At 40.5% G+C, this 26,967-nt stretch overlaps 1 protein-coding gene across 19 annotated transcripts in view; it reads left to right on the forward strand.

Annotated features, from left to right (window-relative positions):
* The window catches only part of FBXO25 (F-box protein 25), a 74,711-nt gene that overhangs the window by 21,884 nt on the left and 25,860 nt on the right, over positions 1-26,967 (forward strand). For 14 of the 19 annotated variants that reach the window (XM_074000166.1, XM_005562490.5, XM_045397791.3 and 11 more), the window contains 5 exons: positions 4,222-4,325; positions 5,762-5,811; positions 8,724-8,816; positions 23,294-23,387; positions 24,550-24,734. In XM_074000166.1, the coding sequence (XP_073856267.1) occupies positions 4,222-4,325; positions 5,762-5,811; positions 8,724-8,816; positions 23,294-23,387; positions 24,550-24,734 (526 nt within the window). The remainder of the gene's footprint in view (positions 1-4,221; positions 4,326-5,761; positions 5,812-8,723; positions 8,817-23,293; positions 23,388-24,549; positions 24,735-26,967) is intronic. The other 5 variants (XM_045397792.3, XM_045397793.3, XM_074000167.1 and 2 more) reach the window with 1 other exon arrangement.

Here is a 26,967-nt window from a genome sequence, read left to right on the forward strand (position 1 = left end):
GATTGTTAGAGCAGAGATTGTAGCTCCCTTCTGAGGAGGAGCTGACCAAAATGTAGTCCGACTCCTGCTTGACAGAAGAGGTACAGCCAAACTGATCCAAAGGAAATGTCAGAGGAGGCCAGGTGGGGATTATCAACAACTGTATTTGAGGGTTTGTTCCACTTTGTTTTGGTTTTGGTGAAATTATCACATTTTGCATGTTATATTACCTTGGCACTTGGAATCATGGCATTTATGCTGAGATTTTTTTCTCCCTGGTGTCCCTTCTGTTTGATAGCATGTATGTACCTTTCATAATCAATATCAAACTGAAGTAACTTAAAAAGATAGATAATTGTATTCATTTTCTAGGGTTCCATAACCACAAACTCAGTGGCTTAAAACCACAGAAATGTCTGTCCTCACAGTTCTGGAGGCCACAAATCCAAAATCAAGGGCTTGGCAGGGTTGCTTCCTAATGGCAACTCAGGAAAGTTGAGTTTATGAGTATGTATTATTTTTTACTACATGTAGTATAGTACTTTAATAATTATTAAAACTTAAGTCATTCACAAATATCATTTTTCTTACTGGTAATAAAAGTTTTCTGACATATCTTACAGCAATATAGTTAAGAACTGATGCCCTTGATTAGCAGTTTTAAAAACCAGAGGCTTACCCTAGCCTGTCTTACTTTCCTAGACTTGTGTGGAAATGATTTGAAGATAATGGCCCATAACACCACATTCCTGTAAAGCCTGTGCTTAGAACCCTAGAGTGGTCTGGGAGATGAAGATTAAGACCTTGTTGTCCATCTCTTAAGGAAAATACCATCAGAGGAAAATGCAAATCTTGTTATAGGTCATCACGAGAATGAGGATTATAATGTATAGAAATTGGGGCTTAATTATCGGAAATAGTTCTGTTCTTGGCTCTAGTTTACTTCTGTTTGGAGTTGTTTTGTTGATTCTTCTCTATTCTCTTCTCTTCCTTTTCTTGAGTGGAAAGGAACTTGGGAAAGTCATGCGCTGGCCTTGGGTTGTCAGAGGAAACTTGGAATGTCATTGCCTTTTGGGCACATTTGCAAGCAAGGGGGTGACATATGCTGTGGTGTGGCCTGGGTGTGGGGAGTTGAGGGCTGTTAGCTCCATCATTCAGACATGTTTTAAGTTTATGGAAACTCTGTGTTTCTTACAAGTGCGTTTGTGCCCTGTATTTTCAGCTTGTGTTGTATGAGGTTCTATTCTTTGTTTTTAACACTTCCCGTCCCCACCCCATCCCTCCGACATGCACCTCAGACAGCATGAACAAGACAAGCTGCTACTTCCTCTCCTCTCTTACACATTGTCTCTTTATCTTTAATTACAACAAAATACACATAGCATAAAATTGCCATCCTAACCATTTTTAAATGTACGAGTTCAGTGCTGTTAAGTACATTCACATTATTGTGCAACCATTACTACCATCCATCTCTGGAACTTTTTCATCTTCCCAAACTGAAACTCTGTCCCCATTAAGTGCTAACTTTTCATTCTCCAGCACCCCCAGACCTAGTAACTGGCTTTCTACTTTCTGTCTGTATGATTTGACTTTTCTGAGTACCTCATATAAGTCACATCACACACTGTCCTTTTGTGACTGTCTTATCTCACTCAGCATAATGTCCTCAAGTTTCAGCCCTGTTGTAGCATGTGTCAGCATTTCCTTTTTCAGACTGAATAATATTCCATGTTGTGTATAGTGTACACCACAGTTTGTTTATTCGGCCACTGATGGACATGTGGGTTGTTTCCATGTTTAGCTGTTGCAAGTAATACTGCTGTGAACGTGGGTGTACAGGTATCTTTCATTCTCTGCTGGGTGTACAGGTATCTTTCATTCTCCACTTTCGGTTCTTTTGAAAATATACCGAGAAGTGAAATTGCTGGATCATATGGTAATTGTATGTTTAGTTTTTTGAAGAACCTCCATACTGTTTCCTATAGCAGCTATACCATCCTCCATTTCCACCAACACTGCACGAGGGATCCAGTTTCTCCACATCCCTGTCAACACTTGTTACTTTCTTTCTTTCTTTCTTTTAATTTGCCAGTAGCCTCATAATGAGTGTGAGGTAGTATCTCATTGTAGTGTTAATTTGCATTTACCTAACAATTTGTGATATGGAGCATCTTTTCATGGGCTTGTTGGCTGTTGTATCTCTTCTTTGGAGAAATGTCTGTTGAAGGTGTGTGACATTTTTTAATCAAATTGTTGGGCAGTTTCCCTTGTTTTTAAGTCAGAGTAGGTGATGTTTGTCTTGCTCATGAAACAAAGGTTATAAAAAAAGAACATGTTTGCTATGAAATGTAGTTGATACATGCAGAATGGAAAGATTTATAAATTAAATACTCCTTTATTAACATTTTAATGTGTTGAATTTAAATTTCAGAAGCATTCATCTTTCTTCTCTACTTGTACATTTTTGTTTACCTGACAGTGTAAAACCCACAACCCCAAAATAATGGCTTTTGCCCGTTTAAAATACTTTGTAAAAATAGTAGCCTAGTTACTGGTTCCTCTAAAGTAGCCATTTTCCCTTGGTTGTCATTTGTGAGCCCAGGCTTAGTCCTCAAGTCTAACATAGACTCCCCAAGGCCCTAACACTGAAGTGCTCTGAGCCCTACCACTGCCCACGTGGGCCCAAGAAGTGTCCCAGCAGTGCCCAAGAAGGTCACCTCCACCTGTGGAATCCACAGTGTGGGTAGCCCCCAGGGAGCCACAGCCATCTAGGCCCAGATTCACAGGAGGACGCGGTTACTGCAAGTATCTGAACCTGGCCCCACCACCTATGGGCAGAATTGATTCCAGCTCAGTGGTCCATGGGACGTCTTTAGGTTCACCTTGCTTTTTTGTCCCACACTCACCTGTTGGAGCTCAGCTGCATGGAGTGTCCTTCTCCCTGTACCTGTGAGATTAGTCAGCAGTCCTTTCTCCTTCCGTATTCTGTCTTTATTTCTGCGACACTATTTCTGGAGAACATTGTATCTGTGCTTTTCCTTTGATATGTTTGTAATTTTCATTAGAAAAGCCCTTTTAGATTCTAAAGCTTCTACATTCAGTATTTCAATCAATGATAACAAACTGGTATAAGACTAAATATGAAATACAAACATCAACACATTTCTATAAATTGGTGTTATAATGTCTGCTACAAAAAGTTCAGTTGTTTGTATGTTTTTCAAATGCGCTTTGCTTGTCTTGATGATTTACAACTGTTGGTACTGCTGTTTAAGTCTGTTCTGACAGTGAGAAATTGACTCATTTGGCAAAGTCAGCTGTTTTTACTAAAAGTGAATACTGGTGAGTAGAAAGGAGCTTGTATACAATTTTCTTGTCAAAGAACAATGAGCGGGAAATAAGCAATTTTAGTTCCTTGGATTTGAGCATCACTCTCGCATGCCTCCACCAACCAGCTTGTCTCCACAGAGCTTCCTTCCTCACTTTAGACTGAAAATCTGTTATCAGTGTGTGGAAAATAAAAATTTTACACATCTTTAGTTTTGAAGATATGGATTATTACTATTTACAGGTTTTTTTTTTCACTATAAGGAAGAAATTTTTTTAAAGAGTAAAAGGTGTTCACATTGTCTAGTTATTGCCTTATGATTTGATTTTCTTGTTTCACGAAGAAGAAAAACTTTTAATTAAATGTGTTTAAATAGTAAAAATATACATGTCACTTCTCCTGGTTCCACTTAAATGTATTAACATGTATTTGGTTGGTGCTTAATAAAAAAATGTTCAGCGAATAATTAACTTCAGCTAAACCCTTAAAAATATAGAGAGTAAGCAGAAATATTGAGTGGTTACTCAGCATGGGGTAAGGGATACAGCAAGTCATTGGTCAGTATCGGGTATCATCATATTCTTACCATCTTTTTTTCTGGAGTTTTAGTAGTTGTTTTTAAAAAATCTCTATGTTTTAATAAAGCATTTCGATGTTTGAAACTACCTTGGATAAGCATATCAAGACCCTTGAGAGGTTCTAAAACATGTTCAGCACTTTCCGGTATAATATTCTCAAAGAACCAGGACACATCTTATTTCTCAAAATGAAAAAAAAAAATATTAGACATTACCCTTGTAATTTCAAGCCCACAATCTGTCACTTTGAAGTGTTTGTATCGTTTTACAAAAGAAAAGCCAAATGAAGATATCCCTGAAAAAATATTTTAATAGAATATATCTTTATTTCAGTATCTTAAATAGTGAAGATGGAGAAATATTCAATAATGAAGAGCATGAATATGCATCCAAAAAAAGGAAAAAGGACCATTTTAGAAATGACACAAATACTCAAAGTAAGATCATTCTCATTACTTTTATTTTGTCGATTATGTTGAAATACTAAATTACTGTGACAATGCTATCTTATGAAATAAAAGGTGATACAAATATGTAAATAACAGCCCAGTATCCAGCATCACCCACTTATTTAGTGGTCAGACTTTTTGCAGCTCAACCGTTTCAGTGGGTAAGATGTGCAAAAACAAAATAAGAGATGGCACAACCCACAAAACAGCCATGCATATGATCTTGAATTCAACTCATTCTTGAGCAGTGAGGCCAAACTGAGGGGTGTCCTGACTTGAGTTTCGAAGTGACTGAAGATTCAGAGCAGGAGACAGACATTCAGAGCTGTAGTTTAGGATGTTAGATGGCAGCAGGGGAAGGCTGGAGGTGGGACCTGTCTGTGAGAGGGCGTAGGGCTCTATCATGGCACTGCCTTGCAGTATATCCGTGAGTTACCAAGACACATGTTCGTCTATAGTAGGCTCCCTCACCTCAGGGGATAGACCTTCAGTGGATGCCTGAAACTGTGGATAGTACCGAGCCTTATGGATACTATAGGTTTTTTTCTGTATATACACACTTATAATAAAGTTTAATTTATAAATTAGGCACAGCAAGAGATTAACAACAATAATAAAATGAAACAGTTATAGCAAGATGGCCGCCATCGCTCCTCTTGCACTTTGGGGCCATTATGAAGTATGATAAGGGTTCTCTAAACACAAGCACAGCGATACCTCAACAGTTGATCCGATAACCAAGACGGCTACTGAGTGATCAAGGGGCAGGTAGTGTAGGACTCGCTTGACAAAGGGAGTATTCCCATCCCAGGCAGGACAAAGCAGGACAGTGTGAGATTTCATGACACCACCCAGAACGGCACAGAATTTAAAACTTAGGAACGGTTTATTTCTGGAATTTTCCATTTAATGTTTTCAAGCCAAAACTGACTGTGGGTAATTGAAACTGTAGAAGGTGAAACTGTGAATATGGGGGAGACTACTTTTTATGAAGAAGATAGGGTCACATGGAGAATACAGTTAGTGTGATTCTTGAAACTTTTAAGATTTATCTGAAAAATGTGTTTCTGTGGAGTACCATACAGAGCAATAGAAGAATAGAACTTTTTATTAGGGTATGTAGGAATTTAGTAATGTAATTGCATTTTATAATCATTTATGTCTTCATATGGCTTCAGTCGTTAATAATACTAATTTTCTTCTAAGTTACTAGGACTTGGTACTGTCTGAAATCATTGTTCATATCTTAAACTGATTTAAGAAACAAGGCAATTCTGTTTGCATTGAACCAAGTAAAAGCATTTCTTATGAATATAGTAAGTCAGATAATTTTGTTAACATGTCCAATTATTTAAATTCCTTTAAAATCTTCATTTTTGAAATGATTTGCCAGATTTTAAAAACCAAGTTAATTTTTATTCTAGGTTTTTATCGTGAAAAATGGATCTATGTCCATAAAGAAAGCACAAAAGAAGTAAGTATTCTTTTATAAATAAGAGAGTATCTTGGATTGTTTCTGTTCAATGTGGAGTCACATTAAATACATTTATTAATAAAGTTGCATAAAACACATTTCTTTTGCAATATCAGATCTATGGTTCAAATTCTGACAGATAATAGCATATGAGGAGCTTTTGAGGTAGTGATTCTCCATTGTGTGTGCTTGCATATGCGTGTGGTATGTGACTGTATTTGTGCATACATTGGTGTGTGTTGTATATATGGTGTGTATGTATGGTTGTGCATGTATTTGCACACATTGGTGTGTGGGATGTATGGTGTGTGTTAGCATGTGGTATATGTGCAGTGTGTGGTTCCTGCCTACCTGTACATACCTGAGTCAGCAGCAGGCCTATTTAAACCAAGCATGGACTCCTGCAGTCATACGCATTTTCTCTGTGTTAGCATGAACCTCTGATGCTGATGGGCGTGTGTCCTCCCTGTGGCATGTTTTGGAGCGTAGGACATCTGTGAGCCCCCTCATTCCACGTAAAGAGTGGCTAACATGAAATTAGTAATTGGGTTGGGTTTGCGCAGAGCCGTGTGAACTCCTTCCCTGCCTTTCTTTTCCCAAGTTAGGCTAAAGCTTTTTCATGAGCCATAAGACAAACCAGAGAGCTTCAAGCTGTTTCCTGTTTCTTTACTAGGATCAGGGAAGTTGAGTTCCTTTTATAGTCTTAGAAACTCTGCATTTGCTTTATTTTGCAACAATTGGGGAAAATAATTTAGGGAACTATTGTCTATCATCTGTTTTTTTAGGATAAGTTAAATATTCCAGAAATGTTTATAGATGCTCTGAAGCTAGTCCAGCTTCCTAGAAACTGAAGGATTAGATTCTGAGAAAGAAAACTTAATCTATTCGGTTATGGTTAGTGGGTATAGAATGAATCAGATCCTTAATATACACTCTAATATACCATTAGAAGATTGTTTGACAGAATCTAACCTAGTTTTTAAAAAACGAAATTTAGTGCTCATGAAAGACCATTAAATATTTCATCTGCTCTGTTGCCATCCTGATTACAGAGCAGAGGATCCCATCCAAGCTAGCATGTGCAGGAAAAGAGGATCTTATTGTGAGGCTATGGGAATGTTCCCTGGAATCCTAGGAACCAGGATCCTAGAACCAGGTTGAGAGGGACCAGAACTAGGACTGGGCGCTGGTGTCCCTGCACCATGTCATGTCTCCACACCGTCACCTGGTATAGAGCAAGTGCCTGCTGCTTATCCATGCTAGCTGGTGTCTCACCGCTCTGAGGTTACATGCTGTGGTTCTAGGTCCAGACATGCTCTTTGTGGTCTGCTCTGTGAATCAGATTTAATTTTCAGTTGTGAGATGGGTGGTGACCTTGGAAAGTGCCTGCTGCACCATCATGCAGAATTAAGAGAGAGAAATAAAATAGGAATATCAACTGTGAGGGATTTCAGATAATTATCTATATCAAAATTAGCATTTCCTTTCCCCCAGAGTTCCCAGGAAAATGTTTTCTGCATAGCAGGCACTCAGTCAACATATTTGGATGTTTTAAATGAATCTCGTTGAGTTGTGCACACAGTAGGGCGATTGGGGTTGATGCACAGAAGCACATGAGCCTCTGAGTATATCAGCTATCAGAGACAAAGGTGCTGTGACTCCAGCTGCTTTCTCTAGGACATCTCAAGTCACCTGTTTGGAATTTGAGATCGATCATCTCATGTTTTTTATTATTGTTCTCCAGCTTATTTATCTCTACAACTTTGAAATGAAAATCTGTAGATTTTAAATATTTCAAATATGGAGGATGGAAATGGAGTTTAAAATGACTTCTGAAACCTAATGTGCTAATCTACACAAACCAGTATAGGATAAGGGTGTATCATGGCAGAAAAACATCTAAGAGAATAGCAGCAGTGTTTACAGTACTGAAAATAAATTGTTTCATTTTCTTCCTTTGGTTCTTGGACCTGTGGATCTAATCACCAGTTTTTTTGGTGTTTTGGGTTCTTGGCATCCGTGCTCCCAGCCTGAAAGCTGCCCATGGTCACAACCAGCACTTGCCTTCAGCCCTCTCCATCCCAGTGCTGGTTTTCAGAGGCACCTTCTTGCTGCCGAAGCACCTCTCCCAGCTGTGATCCTTGTGGTTGAGCATACTTCCAACCTGGCAGTGCATGCCTCCCCCGCAGAGAAGTCCTGTGTTTCAACTGTATATTTATAACACCTACATCGTTACAATGCAGCTAAGCACGTGATTTATGTATTTTTAGTTGCGTAGCCTAGTATAATCCAGTTTTTTTATGATCTTAGCCTTAATGTCATCCACACCCCAGTTTGTCCCCAGCAAAATAAACCAGCAAGATTTTTTTTTAAATTTTCTATTATACTTTAAGTTCTAGGTTACATGTGCACAACGTGCAGGTTTGTTACATATGTATACATGTGCCATGTTGGTGTGCTGCACCCATTAACTCATCATTTACATTAGGTATATCTCCTAATGCTGTCCCTGCCCCCTCCCCACACCCCACAACAGGCCCCGGTGTGTGATGTCCAAGTGTTCCTGTGTCCAAGTGTTCTCATTGTTCAGTTCCCATCTATGTGTGAGAACATGCGGTGTTTGGTTTTCTGTTCTGCAAACCAGCAAGATATTTAATATACATTTTTCTTTGTCATTACTTCAGCAGGTGGTAAAAAATGTCAGTTAACGGTGTCTCAGTTATACATAAACAGCTTAAATTATTAGCATTGCTATAATTTTACTATTCTCTCATCTAAATCTAAAATCAGTCTTCAGGATAAAAACAAATGTCCTTTGCCAAAATGTTTTTTTAATTGCACAATTAATTGACATTAACTGCCAGTTCTTTTTGGCTGATTGACTAATTTTAACTTCTGTGTTGCTCTTCCAGAGGCATGGCTATTGCACCTTGGGAGAGGCCTTTAATCGGTTAGACTTCTCAAGTGCAATTCAAGATATCCGAAGATTTAATTATGTGGTCAAAGTAAGTGTTCTACATGAAAAACTACTTTGATGACTCTTGTGAACAATTATATTTTGAAGATTGTAAGTGTACAACGTTTAAGATGCTTTTGGCAGCTTGAAGGTGTGCCTGTTTGCTGCATATAATCGAAAAACAGAAGGGAACAAGTTCAGGAGAAAACAGTGAGATTGGAGGATTTCTCCAGTGTTGGTGGCAGAGGTTGCAGAGCCTCAGTGGGAGCAAACAGTCATCTCCCTGTGGCTCTGTGGTTGCTGAGGATGCCACAAAGTGGTCCCCCGGGGGTTGCACCATGCATCTACGTACCATGTCAGTGATAGAACGGTCATGGGATCTTTACCTGATGATTTCGCAAATGTTTTCTGCTTCACGTTTTTCACGAAGAATGAGCCTTACGTCACAGAGGAAGAAGTAGCTAATAGAAAACAGGAATTTCATACAAAATAGAATTCCACAAAAGCCTTATTGCATTAATGATATCCTTTTGGAAGAAACTTTTATCTTGGGCCACACTCAGAAAGAAAGGATCATAGCCATATATTCCATTTATTGTTTGCTTTTGTCTAAAGATTAATTACTATGTGATTTATGCACCTTCATTCTATGGATAAAATAGAAGCTATAGTTTATGAAGCTATTAATTTTGTGTTTCTAATGGTTCTGTGAGACATTGGAAAATGTTTCCTTTAATTGCTTTTAGACATTTAAAAGTGCTACTGGGAGGACAGAAAATTTAGGGAATTAAATAACTGTAAGTCTTAGATAATTTTATTTGTTATGTTTGGTTCTGAGCAGAATTTGCAGGGCTTCTTATGTAACTACTACTTACAACTCCTGTTGTGCTCCATTCTTCACTGAAGCCCAGCCAACACATGCAGGCTGGACTTCCCCGGTGTTTTCTGAGTCCTCCTTTAGATATTTACACGCTGGCCAGCAGGGTGTTCTCGATAGGTACCTTTCTTGTAGATGATGGAATGCACGTTTGACTCAGCCTTGTGGAAATTTTCAAGACTTAAGTAGGCAGGAAAAACATCAGCAGAGAGGTCTGTTTAGCAGTAACTATTTCTCCATGTAGCTCTCTGATAGTTCAGACCATACTGAGTTGCTTTATAGTAGCAATTCTCGACCATCTGTCTACATAAAAGGATTTAATTCTTGGTGTGAGTGAGAGAGTAGGATGGGGCACAGGAGGAAGTCATTGGTTCCTGGTGATTTCTGTGCTGGGTGCCCTGCTCTGTCATCTTTGGTCACTGACTCTGGAGAAGGTGCGAGTGTTTTGTGCTTTATCAGAGGGGGAGTCCATAGACCAGGGCCAGTATTTTATCAGTTTCAGTCATTTGAATGACTGCATGATTTTTTTTTGTCTGTGTACCACATACTACTATAATTTGCTAAGTAGCTTTTCTTCAAATTTACTTTTTTAAACAGAAATACCTACTTTAGCCTCATCCTAAACACTAATACCTGTGAAATGGTAAATTTTCTGTCGGTCGTTTGTCTAATACATATAAAATAAATGCATAACTATAAAAATTAAAATGTGCTATGCACTCATGTACCAACTAAACTTACCTTGCAACCGTCTTGAGAAGGGCTGTGTTTCTCCAAACCACCTCTCAGAGGTGGAGCAAGGGAACTGGTGAGCCTAGGAAGCAAAAGGGCTGCATTGTTGCATGACTGTCCCAGCAGCCTCACAGGTCTGTGCATCTCTGTTGATTGCTGCCTTCGAAGCAGAGCCTTGCTTGGCTCATCTGTGTTCCTGCTCTGTGGGAATCCCACCTTCCCTCTCCTGCAGTCGCTCCAGACCTTTCACAAGTCCAGCAAAGTTACCTCTAAAAGGTGATTTGCTCATGCTTACCTTCTGCTAAAAACAAAAACTAGCAGCAGCCTTTGTGACTGTGGGAAAGCCTGAGCCCGTGTCTTGCCTTGGATTGAGCTCCTGCATGTCCCCATCCTAATTCTGCCCTCCCTGGCCCATGCCAGTACCCTCTTCCATTGGCTTTCTTTCAGTGTGTACTATTTTTTTTTTCACTTTATCAAGTGCATTTATCATGCATGCTGTGCAGGTATTTGGTATTTGTTTGCTGTTTTAAATGTTTATAGCAACACTTACTGCAACAACTGAGAGGATTCTCTTGGAGTTCTTCTAAATAATATGATTTTCCATAATTTAGGCTAAGTTGTCCATAATGTCACTCAGTATTATTAGAATACCTATAAACTAGAAACGTAGAAGCATTTTTTTGAAATGCTTGATAAAAGGTTTCCTTTTTTTCTAACAGCATTTAGTAATATCTGCCCTTAAGAATTTGTGTGCAAAACTTAATATGTATCTTTTTTGGTTTTTTTTGTTTGTTTGTTTGTTTGTTTTTTAGGTGGAGTCTCACTCTGTTGCCCAGGGTGGAGTGCAGTGGCACGATCTCTGCTCACTGCAACCTCTGCTTCCTGGGTTCAAGTGATTCTCCTGCCTCAGCCTCCTGAGTAGCTGGGATTACAGGCATGCACCATGATGCCTGGCTAATTCTTTTTTGTATTTTTAGTACAGATGGGGTTTCACCATGTTGGCCAGGCTGGTCTCAAACTCCTGACCTTAAGTGATCCACCTGCCTCGGCCTCCCAAAGTGCTGGGATTACAGGTGTGAGCCACCATGCCCAGCCTGTATCTTTCAACTAACATTTTGTTTTATGTAAAATCATTTTGTCCATCTAAACTTACGAATTTTAAACTGAGACTAATCAATAATTACTAGTCTTAGGATAAAAGCTAGTATAGAATATAGTGTTCAATTACAGATTGTTTCAGTTGTCAAAGATACGTAGTTTGGAATGGAAATTTCGTTTTTACTCTAATCTTTGAAGTTGAGTTTGAGCCAGGTGTGGTGTTAGAGGCATAAAATGGCCCCAGCTTTTGTTCACTGTCCAGGGGCAGATGCTCTTCACTCAAGGCAGGAGGAGCCCGTCAGTGTTGGCATCGCTGAGCACCTCCTGTGTGCAGATCAACGTACCTTGTTTTTTCTAACTAATCCTTTCAAGAAACTTTGAAATCCAGTTCTATTCACACTCCCACCATGAAATCTTGTTTGCCAGTGATCACAGGGTTTTGGCAATACCAACGCAAGCCTACCTGGCTGGGACCTTGGCCTCGCCACCCCCATCATATCAACAGCACCTCCCTGGCCCTCAGGTGTGCCAGTGGTCACGTGTTTAAGTTGTCTGTATCCCCGTCCCAGTTGAGCCCCAGGAGCAGGGGCTTGGTTTGTTCACTGCTGTTCACCCACTGCTGAAAATAACACCCCATTTGTCAAAGTGGAGTAAGTATGTCCCAGCTGCAGTGAGGAGCTGCACTTCCATGAACTCGGAGGTGCCCAGCAAACCCAGGACGGCTGTAAACACAGAGAGGGAGACCAGTACCCAAAAGCTGTCTGGAGGAAGTAGAACTGGGTCCTGAGCCTGTAGGTTAATGTGACTGTGGGTTTTACACATTTGTTGTCATTCCCTTGGAGTCCTGGGCTTGCTTATAGCACTGAGAAGAACAGCCTGCTCCCTCGCCCCACTGGCAGTCAGGAGGTGGCTTCTGACAGCCAGGCGCGAACAGCCGCAGGCTTGGGAGGTGCATGCAGGGCAGTGCACGGCATGAAAGCTTCCTAAAAGCTGCACGGTGTGCAACTGAAATTTATAAAAATGTTAAATATGCTGTGTTTGCTACACACATCTGTAGGAAAAACGTTTTCAGAATTGTAAAGTTTATATATCTAATTTTAGTTATTTGGTAAATTATCTGAAGTACTTCATTCTCTGCCTATGGCTGGACCAATTAGATAGTACATCCAGTGTCACATACTTTCAGGGGTAGAGTATTTTTAGTTTAGTGTCTTGCCACCATTTATTTTTATGTTTTCATTTGCTTTAGATGTAGGCAAAGAGTCGGTCACTGTTGTCTTTATTCAAAAATTTCTGTGTCCCTGGGCGTTGCTCTGCCCCTCCAAGACCCCCCAGTGCTGTTTCCTTTAGCCTGCCTGCTCCTCATGTCTGGAGATGGACTTCTGCTTCCCAGTATCCTAGGGATCTATTAAATGGGGAAAAGTGGCCAGGTGCAGTGACTCACACCTGCAATCCCAGCACTTTGGGAGGCCGAGGCAGGAGGCCAGCCTGGGCAACATAGGGAGACCCTGTTTTTACAGATAATAATAAGCGAGTAAGGAAAGACATCTCAGGCTAGAATCTCTGGCTATCTGAAGATTTTTTTTTTCAATTTTTTTCATAATTTCTGCTAATGACTACGCCATAGCAGCAAGTTAATAGCAGCAGCCTCACAGCAGCGCATGGGAAAGATGCTCAGTGAGTGACCCTCAGCCCTCCCCAGTGTGGACTTGAGGGTGAGGCAGGGAGGGAGAGAGGCTCTGCAGCCACATGGCCGCTGTTGGAGTTCTCTCTCTTTCTTATTTATTTACTCAGGGATCTCAAGCATATGACTTCATTATCTCATCCATAGTATCTGGTAGATTTTAGCATCTACCTCAGAGCACTGTTATAAAGATTAGATTATTCCATCATAGGAAGCTCTTAGAACAGTCTGTACTCTGTGTTAGCCACTATTTTTATTTTTTTTTGAGGAGGATTTAGGCAGAGGGATGACAGCTGCATGGAGATCCATTTATGACCCAAGAGGTAAAGATGAGAAAATGGGGCCCAGAGAGATGGGCTGAAGGTCACAATGGAATCAAGGACAGAGACCAAAAGTGCAGTCATCCTGACAGCCGTGAAGAGCTTTTTCATTAAGATGTCATTTTCTAAGTCTATAAACTTTTATTTTCCTCTCATGTAAATTAAGTGACTTTCTTAAATGCGTCATGACTTTTTTTTTTCAATTTTTTTTTTTTTTTAATTTAAGTTCTGGGATACATGTACAGAATGTGCAGGTTTGTTACAGGTATACACATGCCATGGTGGTTTGCTTCACCCATCAACCCGTCATCTCCATTAGGTATTTCTCTTAATGCTATCCCTCCTCTAGCCCCCGAACCCCCGACAGGCCCTGGTGTGTGATGTTCCCCTCGCTGTGTCCATGTGTTGTCATTGTTCAACTCCCACTTATGAATAAGAACATGTGGTGTTTGGTTTTCTGTTCTTGTGTTAGTTTGCTGAGAATGATGGTTTCCAGCTTCATCCATGTCCTTGCAAAGGACATGAACTCATCTGTTTTTATGACTGCATAGTATTCCATGGTGTATATGTGCCACATTTTCTTTATCCAGTCTATCACCGATGGGCATTTGGGTTGGTTCCAAGTCTTTGCTATTGTGAACAGTGCCGCAGTAAACATATGTGTGTGTGTGTGTCTTTATAGTAGAATGATTTATAATCTTTTCATCATGCTGCCTGACTTCAGACTATATTACAAGGCTACAGTAACCAAAACAGCGTGATACTGGTACCAAAAACAGGTATATAGACCAATTGAACAGAACAGAGGCCTCAGAAATAACACCACACATCTACAACCATCTAATCTTTCACAGACCTGACAAAAACAAGCAGTGGGGAAAGGATTCTCTATTTAATAAATGGTGTTGGGAAAACTGGCTAGCCATATGCAGAAAACTGAAACTGGACCACTTCCTTACACCTTTTACAAAAATTAACTCAAGATGGATTAAAGACTTAAACATAAGACCTAAAACCATAAAAACCCTACAAGAAAACCTAGGCAATACCATTCAGGACATAGGGATGGGCAAAGACTTCATGACTAAAATACCAAAAGCAATGGGCAACAAAAGCCAGAATTGACAAATGGGATCTAGTTAAACTAAAGCGCTTCTGCATAGCTAAAGAAACTATCGGCCGGGCGCGGTGGCTCAAGCCTGTAATCCCAGCACTTTGGGAGGCCGAGATGGGCGGATCATGAGGTCAGGAGATCGAGACCATCCTGGCTAATACGGTGAAACCCCGTCTCTACTAAAAAATACAAAAAACTAGCCGGGCAAGGTAGTGGGCGCCTATAGTCCTAGCTACCCGGGAGGCTGAGGCAGGAGAATGGCATAAACCCGGGAGGCGGAGCTTGCAGTGAGCTGAGATCCGGCCACTGCACTCCAGCCTGGGTGACAGCAAGACTCCGTCTCAAAAAAAAAAAAAAAAAAAAAAAAAGAAACTATCATCAGAGTGAAGAGGCAACGTACAGAAAGGGAGAAAGTTTTTGCAATCAATCCATCTGACAAAGGGCTAATATCCAGAATCTACAAAGAACTTAAACAAATTTACAAGAAAAAAGCAATCCCATCAAAAAGTGGGTAAAGGATATGAACGGACACTTCTCAAAAGAAGAAATTTATGCAGCCAACAAGCATATGAAAAAATGCTCATCACTGGTCATTAGAGAAGTGCAAGTCAAAACCACAGTGAGATACCATCTCACACCAGTTAGAATGGCAATCATTAAAAAGTCAGGAAACAACAGATGCTGGAGAGGCTGTGGAGAAATAGGAACACTTTTACACTGTTGATGGGAGTATAAGTTCAACCGTTGTGGAAGACAGTGTGGTGGTGATGATTCCTCAAGGATCTAGAACCAGAAATACCATTTGACCCAGCAATCCCATATGACATTTTAAAATAATGACCTGGCAAATTAGATGGAACTGTCGAAAAGGGCTGTCTTTAAAATTTCAGATCGTATTGCTAATCAAGCTTTTGTTTGCTCTGGTGAGTGTTGTTTTAAGCGACACAATCCAATGCTAATTTATTGTTGTATATTAATTTATTCAGTAGGCCCTGCTATATCCCAAGCACCTGGCAAGTAGTAGGCACTTGTTATTCCTAAAATGAATGAGTGACTGAGCATACAAACTAACTGTTGTATACATAAATATTTTCTAAGTTACTCCAATTATTTTTTTACCACAGTTAAACTCCTCCATAAATTCTACTTGAAGAACTATTAAGATACTCTAAGATAATTACATTTTTGCTGATTGTTGTACTGAACCTACAGGTTGCTTTTTTGTTTTTTTTCCTTCAAGCAAACTGCATAGTCAGAAACAGAGGAAGTTATTTTCACTTTTTTTAAATTTTATTTTGTATTTTTTTGAGACAGAGCTTTGTCGCCCAGGCTGGAGTGCAGTGGTGTCATCTTGGCTTACTGCAACCTCCGCCCCCCCCCCGGCTTCGAGAGATTCTCCTGCCTCAACTTCCCGAGTAGCTGGGATTTCAGGCACTTGCCACCACGCCCAGTTAATTTTTGTATTTTCAGTAGAGAGGGGGTTTTGCCATATGGGTCAGGTTGGTCTCGAACTCCTGACCTCAGGTGATCCGGCTGCCTCGGCCTCCCAGTGTGCTGGGATTACAGGCGTGAGCCACTGTGCCCGGCCTATTTCCACTTTATAAAAAGATTCTACACAAAGATGTCCTCTAATTTCCTAAGTTAGCGGGACTTTACTTATACAGAAAAAGATATATTTACATATATATTTTTCAATTTTCCTAATTGTTGATTCAAGAATTGGTTGTAGGCTATTTAATTCCAGGTACTTCCCTATAATTGCCCCCTTAAAAATGCCAGATTAAAGCGTATTAACAAAGTATGCTAATGCTCCTAAGAACAGATTTGTTAAAGAAAGTCCAAGAAATGACGGTGTTGTCACCATTCAGAAATGTCCATTTCCATTGAAGGAAGTGCTACTTGGCTCATCCAAGAGTTTGACCTCCGTTGAATTAAATTTGACCTTGTAGCTCTGATGTTTTTAAGAAAAATTGAACATAAATTGCTGACAATGGTGGATAGGTGGTGTCAGGCAGTTTGAGCACACTGGGAACATAAGTCTCCTCATTAGATGGCATGCCAAAAAGAGCTTGTTCTCCAGGCAAATATCCAGATTATATTGGAAGTTTGAAATGCCGGTATTAATAATACTCTGCAAGTATCCACTGCCATCTTCATTTTTCTTTAATTCTTACCATATTTATCCTATCAACAAGATAATTTGTAGAGTATGACTAAACGAGCAACTAAGAATGCTTTTACCAAAATAAAATTATATGTTGTGTAACAGTTCAGTTTCAGATAAAAAAGCAGTCTGTCTTTCTGCCAGTGCTAGAAGTCAGTGAACATTTGACAGAGAGTCAAAATGGTTCCCAAGAAAGGCAGAGAAAAGGGACAACCCCCAAAATAGAATCACCTCTCACAGACCACTGCTTGAGCAACTTGTGAGTTGTAGGAGGGGCGCTGGTTCCTAAGCCTGAAGTGGAGGACATGTTTTAGTTCAGCCTGCATGAGGTTGTAGTGTGGTGCTTCCTTACCTCGGGGCAGGGGTGGGCAGGCAGTCCACACACTGCTAAAGGACCGAGGAAAGTGGCTGGAGCTTCCAGAGAATTGATGAAAACTACAAAGTCTGCATGGTTCTGCATTGACTTGCTAGATTACATCCCTTTTTTGTAAAAGACAATGAACTTAAGAAGTCTTTTTAAAATTAGATAATCAAAGTTGAGATCACTGAGGGCTGTTCCAGGTTATTAATTCTGTCTGGCACACACACTAGATGGGAAGCAGCAGAGCAGGAAGGCACAAGCACAGATTGTGGGATCCCCCTGCTCTCCAGGTCTGGCGCCTCCCTCCTCAGTGATGTGGCCTTGGGGCCAGCTTCTTCTCTCCCTGCCTCAGTTTTCTCATCTGTAGAGCGGGGATAATAGTAAGACCTACCTCACAGGGGCATTACAGGCATTAGAAGGGCATCAGGTACTTCAGATGGTGCCTTTATAATAATCACTCAGTAAATGCTTACAGTTAATTACAAATCTAAAGGAACCCAAAGGTGAAGACTGAGCAAAGTTGATTTGGTCTGCCCAGTGAAGAATACTTTCTGTGTTCTGTAGTAAGGCTGACTTTAAAAATAGAGGTAGCGGACATTGTTGTTTCTCTTCCCTTCCCCATGTACATGAGGCCCTTCAGGATCACAGGCACACATGCAGTGACAATTTGCTCCCAGATCCAAGAGTGTTCAGGAATGGACCTCGAATTTCAAATAGCTGTGATTTTATTTAACTTTATCGAATTCTAGTTTTATTATATTATCACCAGAGAGCTTGGCCTTTAAGATCTCTAATTCTTTGAAATGATTAAGTTTTCCTTTGTGGACTTCTTTGTAATTGATTTTTATAAATATTCTATTGATGTGTGAGAAAAATACAGATTCTCTATTTGAAGGATGTACTTTCTTTCTGTTTATCTAATTCTTCCACATCTTTACTTGTTTAGAATTGTCAGATTTGAGGAGATATGCAGTCATGCACCACATAACGAGGTTTTGGTCAGTGACCGACCGCGTGTAGTGTGGTGGCCACGTAAGATTATTTCCTATTTTTACTGTACTTTTCCTGTGTTTAAGTAGATTTAGATACACAGATACTTGCCATTATGTTACAGTTGCTGTTCAGTGCATGAACATGTTGTATAAGGTCTGTGGTCTAGCTGTATAGGTGTTGTGTAATACACTCTGTGATGTTCACACAGTGACGAAATTACCAACGATGCGTTTCTCAGATTGTAACCCCCTTGTTAAGCGACCCATGACTGTATAAAAAACTTCCTACAGTATTTGTGTTTTTAACAAATATTCATTAAATTCCCAACAGACTTTGCTTTATAGCTAATTAGAGGCTTGTGAATGATGATGGTTTCTTTGTTAAATGTCTTTTGCCCTGTTATCTTAATTACCATTTTAACCGGAAATGCAATCTTTTCAACTATGAACACCACGGCCCTTCTCACCTCTATGCTTACGTATGCCTGGTGGTGTCCATTTTGTAGTCCTGTGTGTATAACTAGTCTAAACTGACCGTGCTTCTAAAGGATCAGAAGGCTAATCCCATGCCTTCTGCTGATGAGTGCAGTCTTTTTAAAAGGAATTTTAAAACATGATATTAGAGAAATGTAGAAAACGTACTTCGATGATGGGAGGGGAGGTGGTCGGGGAGGCTTATCTCCCAGGGGACACGTATTCTCTGTTCCTGGTATTTCCTCCCCTAGTGGAGCAGCAGTTCCAAAACCAAATGTCTCAAGGGTCCTTTTCACTTTTTAAAATTACTGAGGACCCCAAAGAGATTTGGGTCATGTGAGTTATATCTATCAATGTTTGCCACATTAGAAATTAAAACAGTTTGTAAAATATTCTGCATTTATTTAAAAGTAACGATTGGGCTGGGTGCAGTGGCTCACGCCTGTAATCCCAGCCTTTGGGAGGCCGAGGTGGGCGGATCACCTGAGATCAGGAGTTTGAGACCAGCCTGGCCAACATGGTGAAACCTGTCTCTACTGAAAATACAGAAATTAGCCTGGCGTGGTGGCACGCACCTGTAATCCCAGCTACTTGGGAAGCTGAGGCTGGAGAATCGCTTGAACCCAGGAAGCAGAGGTTCAGTAAGCCGAGATCGTGCCATTGCACTCCAGCCTAGGAGACAAGAGTGAAACTCCGTCTTAAAAAACAACAACAACAACAAAAAAACAGGACTATCTCACACCTTGGCACACCTCCTGGTGTCTGATGTGATGGAGGGGATTATTCCTCATCTCTGCTCCTGAGTTCAGTCTTCTGGAAGGTAGCATCTTGAGGCCTCTGGAGCACTTCACTGCACACTGATGAATGTCAGGGTAGAAAAGGAAAATCCTATCTTAGTGAAACTGTGGAAATAGTTTAGACCTTGGGCTCCCTTAAGAGGCCCCTAGACGATGCTTTGGGAACCGTGGTGGTAGAACTGTCTCTCCCAGACTCCCTCTGCCCTGACCCCTCTGATTGGTGAGAAACAGACACGTGTAACTCTTCTTTTTTCCTTTGAGGAATAAAAGATACTTGTACATTTTGGTCTGTTTCTTTCATGTCTTCAGTGTTGTAGGGCAAGAAGCCTATCTGGGGAGGCTTTGGTTATTAAGCAATGCTTAGGGCTTGCTGGCATCATCTCAGTCTAGGATTCAGATTAGGAAATCCATTGCTGTGTGAATCTGAATCGCATCCGCCAGTCCAGCTATTATGAGCAATAATGCTGATAACCTCAGTTGGCCTGAATCCTTTGTCTCTAAATTGATTCTAAAGTGAGGCAGGGAAAAGGGGTGCTAGTCAACATTAAAACAAGGAAGAAATTCAATAACAACATTCAGTTAATTTGAAAAGATAAAGGAACAGGATTGAAATTTTAACAATGGTCTTCTCAGCTTTGCTTGGCGTAACCTGATCTTATCTCTGGCCAGTGCCCTCAACTGGTATATTTTAGTGTAAGATATTTTTATGTAAATATGTCAGAAATCACAGAATGTTTTTCCCCCAAAGATTATCATGTAATTGTCATGTTTATAATGTTATTTGGGACTGAGCATACGACTTAGTGATTGCTCGTTCTGGAAATCAAGAAAGGCTGGAAGAATTGGAAGGAAGGGATGAAAAACTCCATTTTCAGAGAAGTAAGAGGCAGATGCAATTCACAGACTCTAAAATGTGCATGAAGCTTACCAAAAGTAGCTAAGCTTGGGCAGTGATAGTATAGGCAGAACTGAGCAGAAGGGCTCAGGCTAACAAAAGCACTTGTCAGGGCCCAGTCTAGAAGATGAGCCCCACAGGCCCTGTGCACTGAGAGCCTGAGTCACAGATGTTCAACTCCAGCTTGCAGAGTGCAGAAGTTCCAGGGAGGACCACTGACAGCAAAGGGCTTCCCAGATCCAGTTTTACTCAGAGACATGGGCTGTGGGATCACCCAGGGATTCACGTACATGCAGGTAGCAGCTGGGGGACAGAGTGCTGGAACTGGGAAGGCTGAAAGCTGCCGTTCCCCCTACCCTGAGGGCCTCTGCAAAACCGACACCCTAGGAAGTCCCACCTCACTCTGAAATGCCTGTTAGAGAAGAAGGTGATGTCACTGCACGGATATTCTCTAAGGAAATTGTGGGAAATGTGTCTGCGAAGCAGGATGGAATCATGACCAGACAGTTAATCATGAATAAAAAAAAAAAAAACAGGAAACTCACGAAGCAGTTCTGTAGCAGAAGATCCCAGTGCAGGAATGCCACAAAACAGAAAAGAGATTTTAATGAGGTTGAGTATCCCATATCCCAAATGCTTAGAACTGGAAGTGTTTTCGATTTTGGATATTTTCAGATTTTGGAATATTTACGTATACATTATGAGATATCTTGGGGCTGGGATACAAGTCTAAATTTGGAATTCATGTATGTTTCACATACACCTTATATACATAACCTGAAGGTAATTTTATGTAGTATTTTTAATAATTTTGTGCAGCCCATCACCTGAGGTCAAGTATGGAATTTTCCACTTGTCAGTGCTCAAAAAGTTCCAGAGTTTGGAGGATTCTGGATTTTGGAATTAGGGATGCTCAACCTGTATAACCAAGTGAGACAGCAGGAGACAAAGCCAAGTTGGCAGAAGGAAGGATGGCATCTGCCGGGAGAACCACCACAGAGGCGAAGGTGGGATTGGAAGGGCCCAGGAGAAAACAGATGTTTTGGGAAACACAAAAAAAGGTGATGGAAATAGTAAGAATGAGAAAATTAATAAGAATGAAACCATAATCATGAGTTTAAGAGGAACTAGAAAGAAAATTACAGCTGTAGAGAACAGGGAGAGGGGTTCCAGCGTATTTATCATTGGAATCTTCAAGCAGGAAAACAAAACAAAAGGACAGAACAAATATTTAAAGATAATGTTCAGGAAAATTCTGCTCAGGTAAAAATAGATGGAAGCGTACATTGTGAGAGGGCAAATTTTATGCTGGGGAAGGTTGACTGAGAACAGGTCATGAGTGTGCCACATCCTACAGGAATTATTAAACTCTGAAGATGAGGCAAGAACCTCCCAATGGGTAAACAACGTGTCATCTCTTACCAAGGGAAGAGATCAGGGTGGCTTCAAATTTCTCCAAATTCTTCAGATAGTGGAGTCATCCTTACTTATGGGATCCTCCAGGAAGAAAGGATGGCCCATAAATTTTATGTCCAGTCAAACTGTCTGGTTGCCAGGCTGCAAACAAACAGTATTGATCATGTGAGAACTCAGGGAATACTTATTGTTCTCATGAGCATTTTTGGCTGGAGAAACAACGTCCATCAGACTGGATGTCAGTGAATCTCTACAGCATCAGCTGTGTGGCTGAGGGTGGTGGAGCAGTGTGAGCGGAGGGCAGAGGAGAAAAGGTCGGTGGTTAGAGATTTGTTGACTGTCTCACCTGTAATCACAGGGAGGCACTAAGATGTCGTTCACGAAAATCAAGTTGTACAGGAGAGGGATGGAAGGAGGGAGCAAGATGAATGGCAGTTTTATCACAATGTGGAACAGGAAACTAACAACGCGAAGATGTGTTGTATGAGGATTCCAAAGGAGAGGGAATTACGTAGAGCTAAAATTCCAAAAGTAACCCCTAGGACAAAATAGTGCAAGCATTTCTAAGTTTCAGAAGAACTACAGAGAGAATGAAAACTTTTTCAAAAAAAGCTACAAAAACATGTCATAAAGTTAAGACCAAACACGTTGTGTCTATACATGTAAACACATAACCTTATACACATAACCTGAAGGCTGGTAAAAGATTTCAGATTGGATCAAAAAGTGAAACCCAACTCGAAGTTGTATGTAAGAAGCACACCTAAAACAGTGATTTACAAAAGTTGAAAATACAAGAATGAAAAGATGTATTAGGCAAAAATAAAAAATAAAGTGGGACAAAAAGCATTAAAGGAAAGCAGCAGCCTACGTTTTCCTGCCATAATGCACATCAGAGTAGGGGCAACTGGAAGAGCAGAGCATCCCAGGAGGGCAAGCAGAGCAGCGGCGAGGGCCTTGCTTGTCATTCCCACAGGAGACCTCTACTTCACAGGTTCTGTCACAGGGATTTGTTACTGTGGCTTCCTAGAATACAAATTCTACAGTATTTTATTTTAATGCAATTTATTTGCTATTTAATAATGAGTTTTTAAATACAAAATGCTATTTAATAATGAGTTTGGTGATGTTTTTCCTTTTTAATTTCTACATGGAAGGGCTGTTTGATTTTCTGATTGTCTGTTCAGCAAACAACTGCGAGTATGGGCTTAGGCTGTGAAAATATTTGTTAGTGCCCAACCATTCATTCTAGCCTCTTTCTGGTATGCCCTTGTGGTACAGAGACTGGAAAGCTAAAAGCTCCGTTTCAGACTCTTGCAGCCTGGGCTCTGGGAGGAGATATGCTTCCACTAAGTAAATGAATGCCTACAAGACTAGAAGACAGAGTTGCAGGCCGCGGCTGCCTCAGCTCCCTTGTACGAAGGTCTCTTCAGGTTTGCATGGGTAGTGACTGTTTCCTGTACCCGGACTCTGATACAGTGGCTTAATTTAGGATGGCATGTTAGAAATCTTCATGCATGTGTGTTATATCGCCATGGTTTGTAATTCCATATTAAATAGATTTATATGTTGCTCAGCTCTTTTTTTTGTCTTTCCTTTAAGCTATTGCAGCTAATTGCAAAATCCCAGTTAACTTCATTGAGTGGTGTGGCACAAAAGAATTACTTCAACATTTTGGATAAAATCGTTCAAAAGGGTAAGATGGTCACTGTATTTTTAATACTCTAAATCTTAATTAGAAATTTGGTGCAACGAGATGGGATTTTTCTTTTATCTTTACCTAGTACACATGCTGTCAAAAACAGTTGTGTAAATAATGTGATAACATCAGAAATACAGGTCATCCCTCTAGTTCCCAGTGTTCTGTTACTGCTGTTTACTTTTTTAAAGTTGCTTTTGCATACAAAGCAATATACTAGGAAAAATAACTAATCCCAGAACTTAAAAAGCTGTTTTACCTTTTCATGGTTAGCTAATCACAGTTCATTTTAGATGTATGCTTCCAAAATTAGCAGGATTGTGACTTACTCACTTAGGCATCAGATAAGCCAGTAATTTTCTTTTTAATTTAATGAGCTTGCCTTGGTAAGTTACTGGCTGTTAGTAAGTGGAATTTTAAATTTTACACCATGACTTTATACATGCATAGGAATATATGACTCCATATTTAAGCCACTTTAAAGTAGCCACTTTATGATAAGTACAAAAGAAAGTATAAACTGACCATTTTAAAGGCAAAATTGTAGACCCAACTGAAAATTTATCAGATAAAATTTTAAAGTTTTGAAAAATCTCATTATATTTGTGATATCTCAAAAATGATGTCACTTTTCGGTTGCAGTGAAATTACATCTTTTTTATTGTGCTAAAATACACATAACATAAAATTTACCATTTTAGCAGTTTTTAAGCATCCAGTTCAGTGGCATAAGTACGTGTATATTATTGGGCACCCATCACAACCATTCATCTCCAGAACCTCTTCATTGTCCCAAAATGAAACTCTTGTCTCCTTAAACACTGAGGCCCCATTCCTCCTCCCTGCCAGCCCCTGGTAATTATCATTCTACTTTCTGTCTCTATGAATTGGACGACTATAGGTGCCTCATATAAGTGGAGTTATATATTTGTCCTTTTGTAACTAGCTTATTTCACTTTGCATAATGTCTTCAGGGTTCATCCATGCTGACTGTGTGTCAGAATTTCCCTCCTGTTTTAGACTTAATAATATTCCATTCATGTATAGATCACACGTTGTTTGTTCATCTATCGGTGGACATTTGGGTTGTGAAACCGGATTGTTTTTTAAAGTGTTGCTTAACTGTGTCAATCCATAGTTTTATTTTTATTTATTCCAGTTCTTGATGACCACCACAATCCTCGCTTAATCAAAGATCTTCTGCAAGACCTAAGCTCTACCCTCTGCATTCTTATTAGAGGAGTAGGGAAGTCTGTATTAGTGGGAAACATCAATATTTGGATTTGCCGATTAGAAACTATTCTCGCCTGGCAACAACAGCTACAGGATCTTCAGATGACTAAGGTATAAATATATCGGCATAAGAGTTACTACACTCTTTGTATTACAAAAGTTGTTATCTTTTCTAAGCATACATGAAAGACTGCTATAGCTTTTTGAAAGATTTTCTGATGCTTTCATACGTATTCATTAAATCGTTTTAAAGTAGAAAAGGACCAAAGACCCCTAATGGCTTATAATTGCTATTGGAAAGGCAGTGGGAATAGCAATCATTAAACCAGGCTGATCCTGTGGGTGATTAGATGTAAACAGATTTACCTTCATGGGAAATTGAATATTTCAGTTATTAGAATAACATTCAGTAAATTAAGGCTAAATTGTATTGCCAGTAATTCTCTATTTATTTAGTTGTTGCTTCTCCCAAGTTAGTAATTTTTTGTCTTCTTCCTTGCTGTCTTTTTTGGGGATGTGTTTATAGTTCTTGGCAACAATGAACAAGGCCAAAAGAAGGTGCAAATCACATCAGTTGTGTTTGATATTTTTTCTTAATTCTGGTAACTAGTTTCAACAAGAAAAATGTTAACACCATTGCCCCAGGTATTTACATAGTGTTTTATTTAACTCTAGTACTAATAAGAAAAAGAATAAACTGAAGATGTATCTTAGTGGTGTGACTTATGTAGCCTTAGTGGTATAAATGATTCTGCAGATTGTACTGGTAGGGTCATAGTTAACCTTTTATCATAGCACCCCAGGTTCCACATAAAGGAATGGTTTTCAAGTGCCCTTCAAATGCCTTAACTTTTGGCTGTTTATTTGCCATCTAAATATGGGACTTACAAAAAGAGTGATGATTGCCTAGTTTTGAGTCTGAAATTATCATTAATAATGTAACATTCAGCATCGGTAAGAGTTAAGCAAGTTTGTTATAAACGTTGGACCCTGCTCGGTTGTCTTGGTGTGACCCTGTAGTCGTTCAGAGCGTTGCACAGGCTGGCTCTTGGCTGCCTCTTGGCTGCCTCTTTTACTGCATTCCCCCATGCATAGGTGAGTTGTACTAAAAGTCCGCCTGTAAGACACACATGGCACAGGCTTGCTGTAGAAGTCCTGACATGAGTGACCAGGTCACATGGCCAAAGTCCCCTTTCTCCTGATGAGATAGATCCATGGTAGTGATGTCCAGCGGGTGACCTTCTCCTGATGAGATAGATCCCTGGTAGTGATGTCCAGCGGGTGACCTTCTCCTGATGAGATAGATCCATGGTAGTGATGTCCAGCGGGTGACCTTCTCCTGATGAGATAGATCCCTGGTAGTGATGTCCAGCGGGTGACTTTCTCCTGATGAGATAGATCCCTGGTAGTGATGTCCAGCGGGTGACTTTCTCCTGATGAGATAGATCCATGGTAGTGATGTCCAGCGGGTGACCTTCTCCTGATGAGATAGATCCATGGTAGTGATGTCCAGCGGGTGACCTTCTCCTGATGAGATAGATCCATGGTAGTGATGTCCAGCGGGTGACCTTCTCCTGATGAGATAGATCCCTGGTGGTGATGTCCAGCGGGTGACCTTCTCCTGATGAGATAGATCCCTGGTGGTGATGTCCAGCGGGTGACTTTCTCCTGATGAGATAGATCCCTGGTGGTGATGTCCAGCGGGTGACCTTCTCCTGATGAGATAGATCCATGGTAGTGATGTCCAGCGGGTGACCTTCTCCTGATGAGATAGATCCCTGGTAGTGATGTCCAGCGGGTGACCTTCTCCTGATGAGATAGATCCATGGTGGTGATGTCCAGCGGGTGACCTTCTCCTGATGAGATAGATCCATGGTAGTGATGTCCAGCGGGTGACTTTCTCCTGATGAGATAGATCCATGGTAGTGATGTCCAGCGGGTGACTTTCTCCTGATGAGATAGATCCCTGGTAGTGATGTCCAGCGGGTGACTTTCTCCTGATGAGATAGATCCATGGTAGTGATGTCCAGCGGGTGACCTTCTCCTGATGAGATAGATCCATGGTAGTGATGTCCAGCGGGTGACCTTCTCCTGATGAGATAGATCCATGGTAGTGATGTCCAGCGGGTGACCTTCTCCTGATGAGATAGATCCCTGGTAGTGATGTCCAGCGGGTGACTTTCTTCTGATGAGATAGATCCCTGGTAGTGATGTCCAGCGGGTGACTTTCTCCTGATGAGATAGATCCCTGGTAGTGATGTCCAGCGGGTGACCTTCTCCTGATGAGATAGATCCATGGTAGTGATGTCCAGCGGGTGACCTTCTCCTGATGAGATAGATCCCT

The sequence above is a fragment of the Macaca fascicularis genome, chromosome 8, assembly GCF_037993035.2.
Source record: "Macaca fascicularis isolate 582-1 chromosome 8, T2T-MFA8v1.1".
In the NCBI taxonomy this organism is placed as follows: Eukaryota; Metazoa; Chordata; class Mammalia; order Primates; family Cercopithecidae; genus Macaca; species Macaca fascicularis.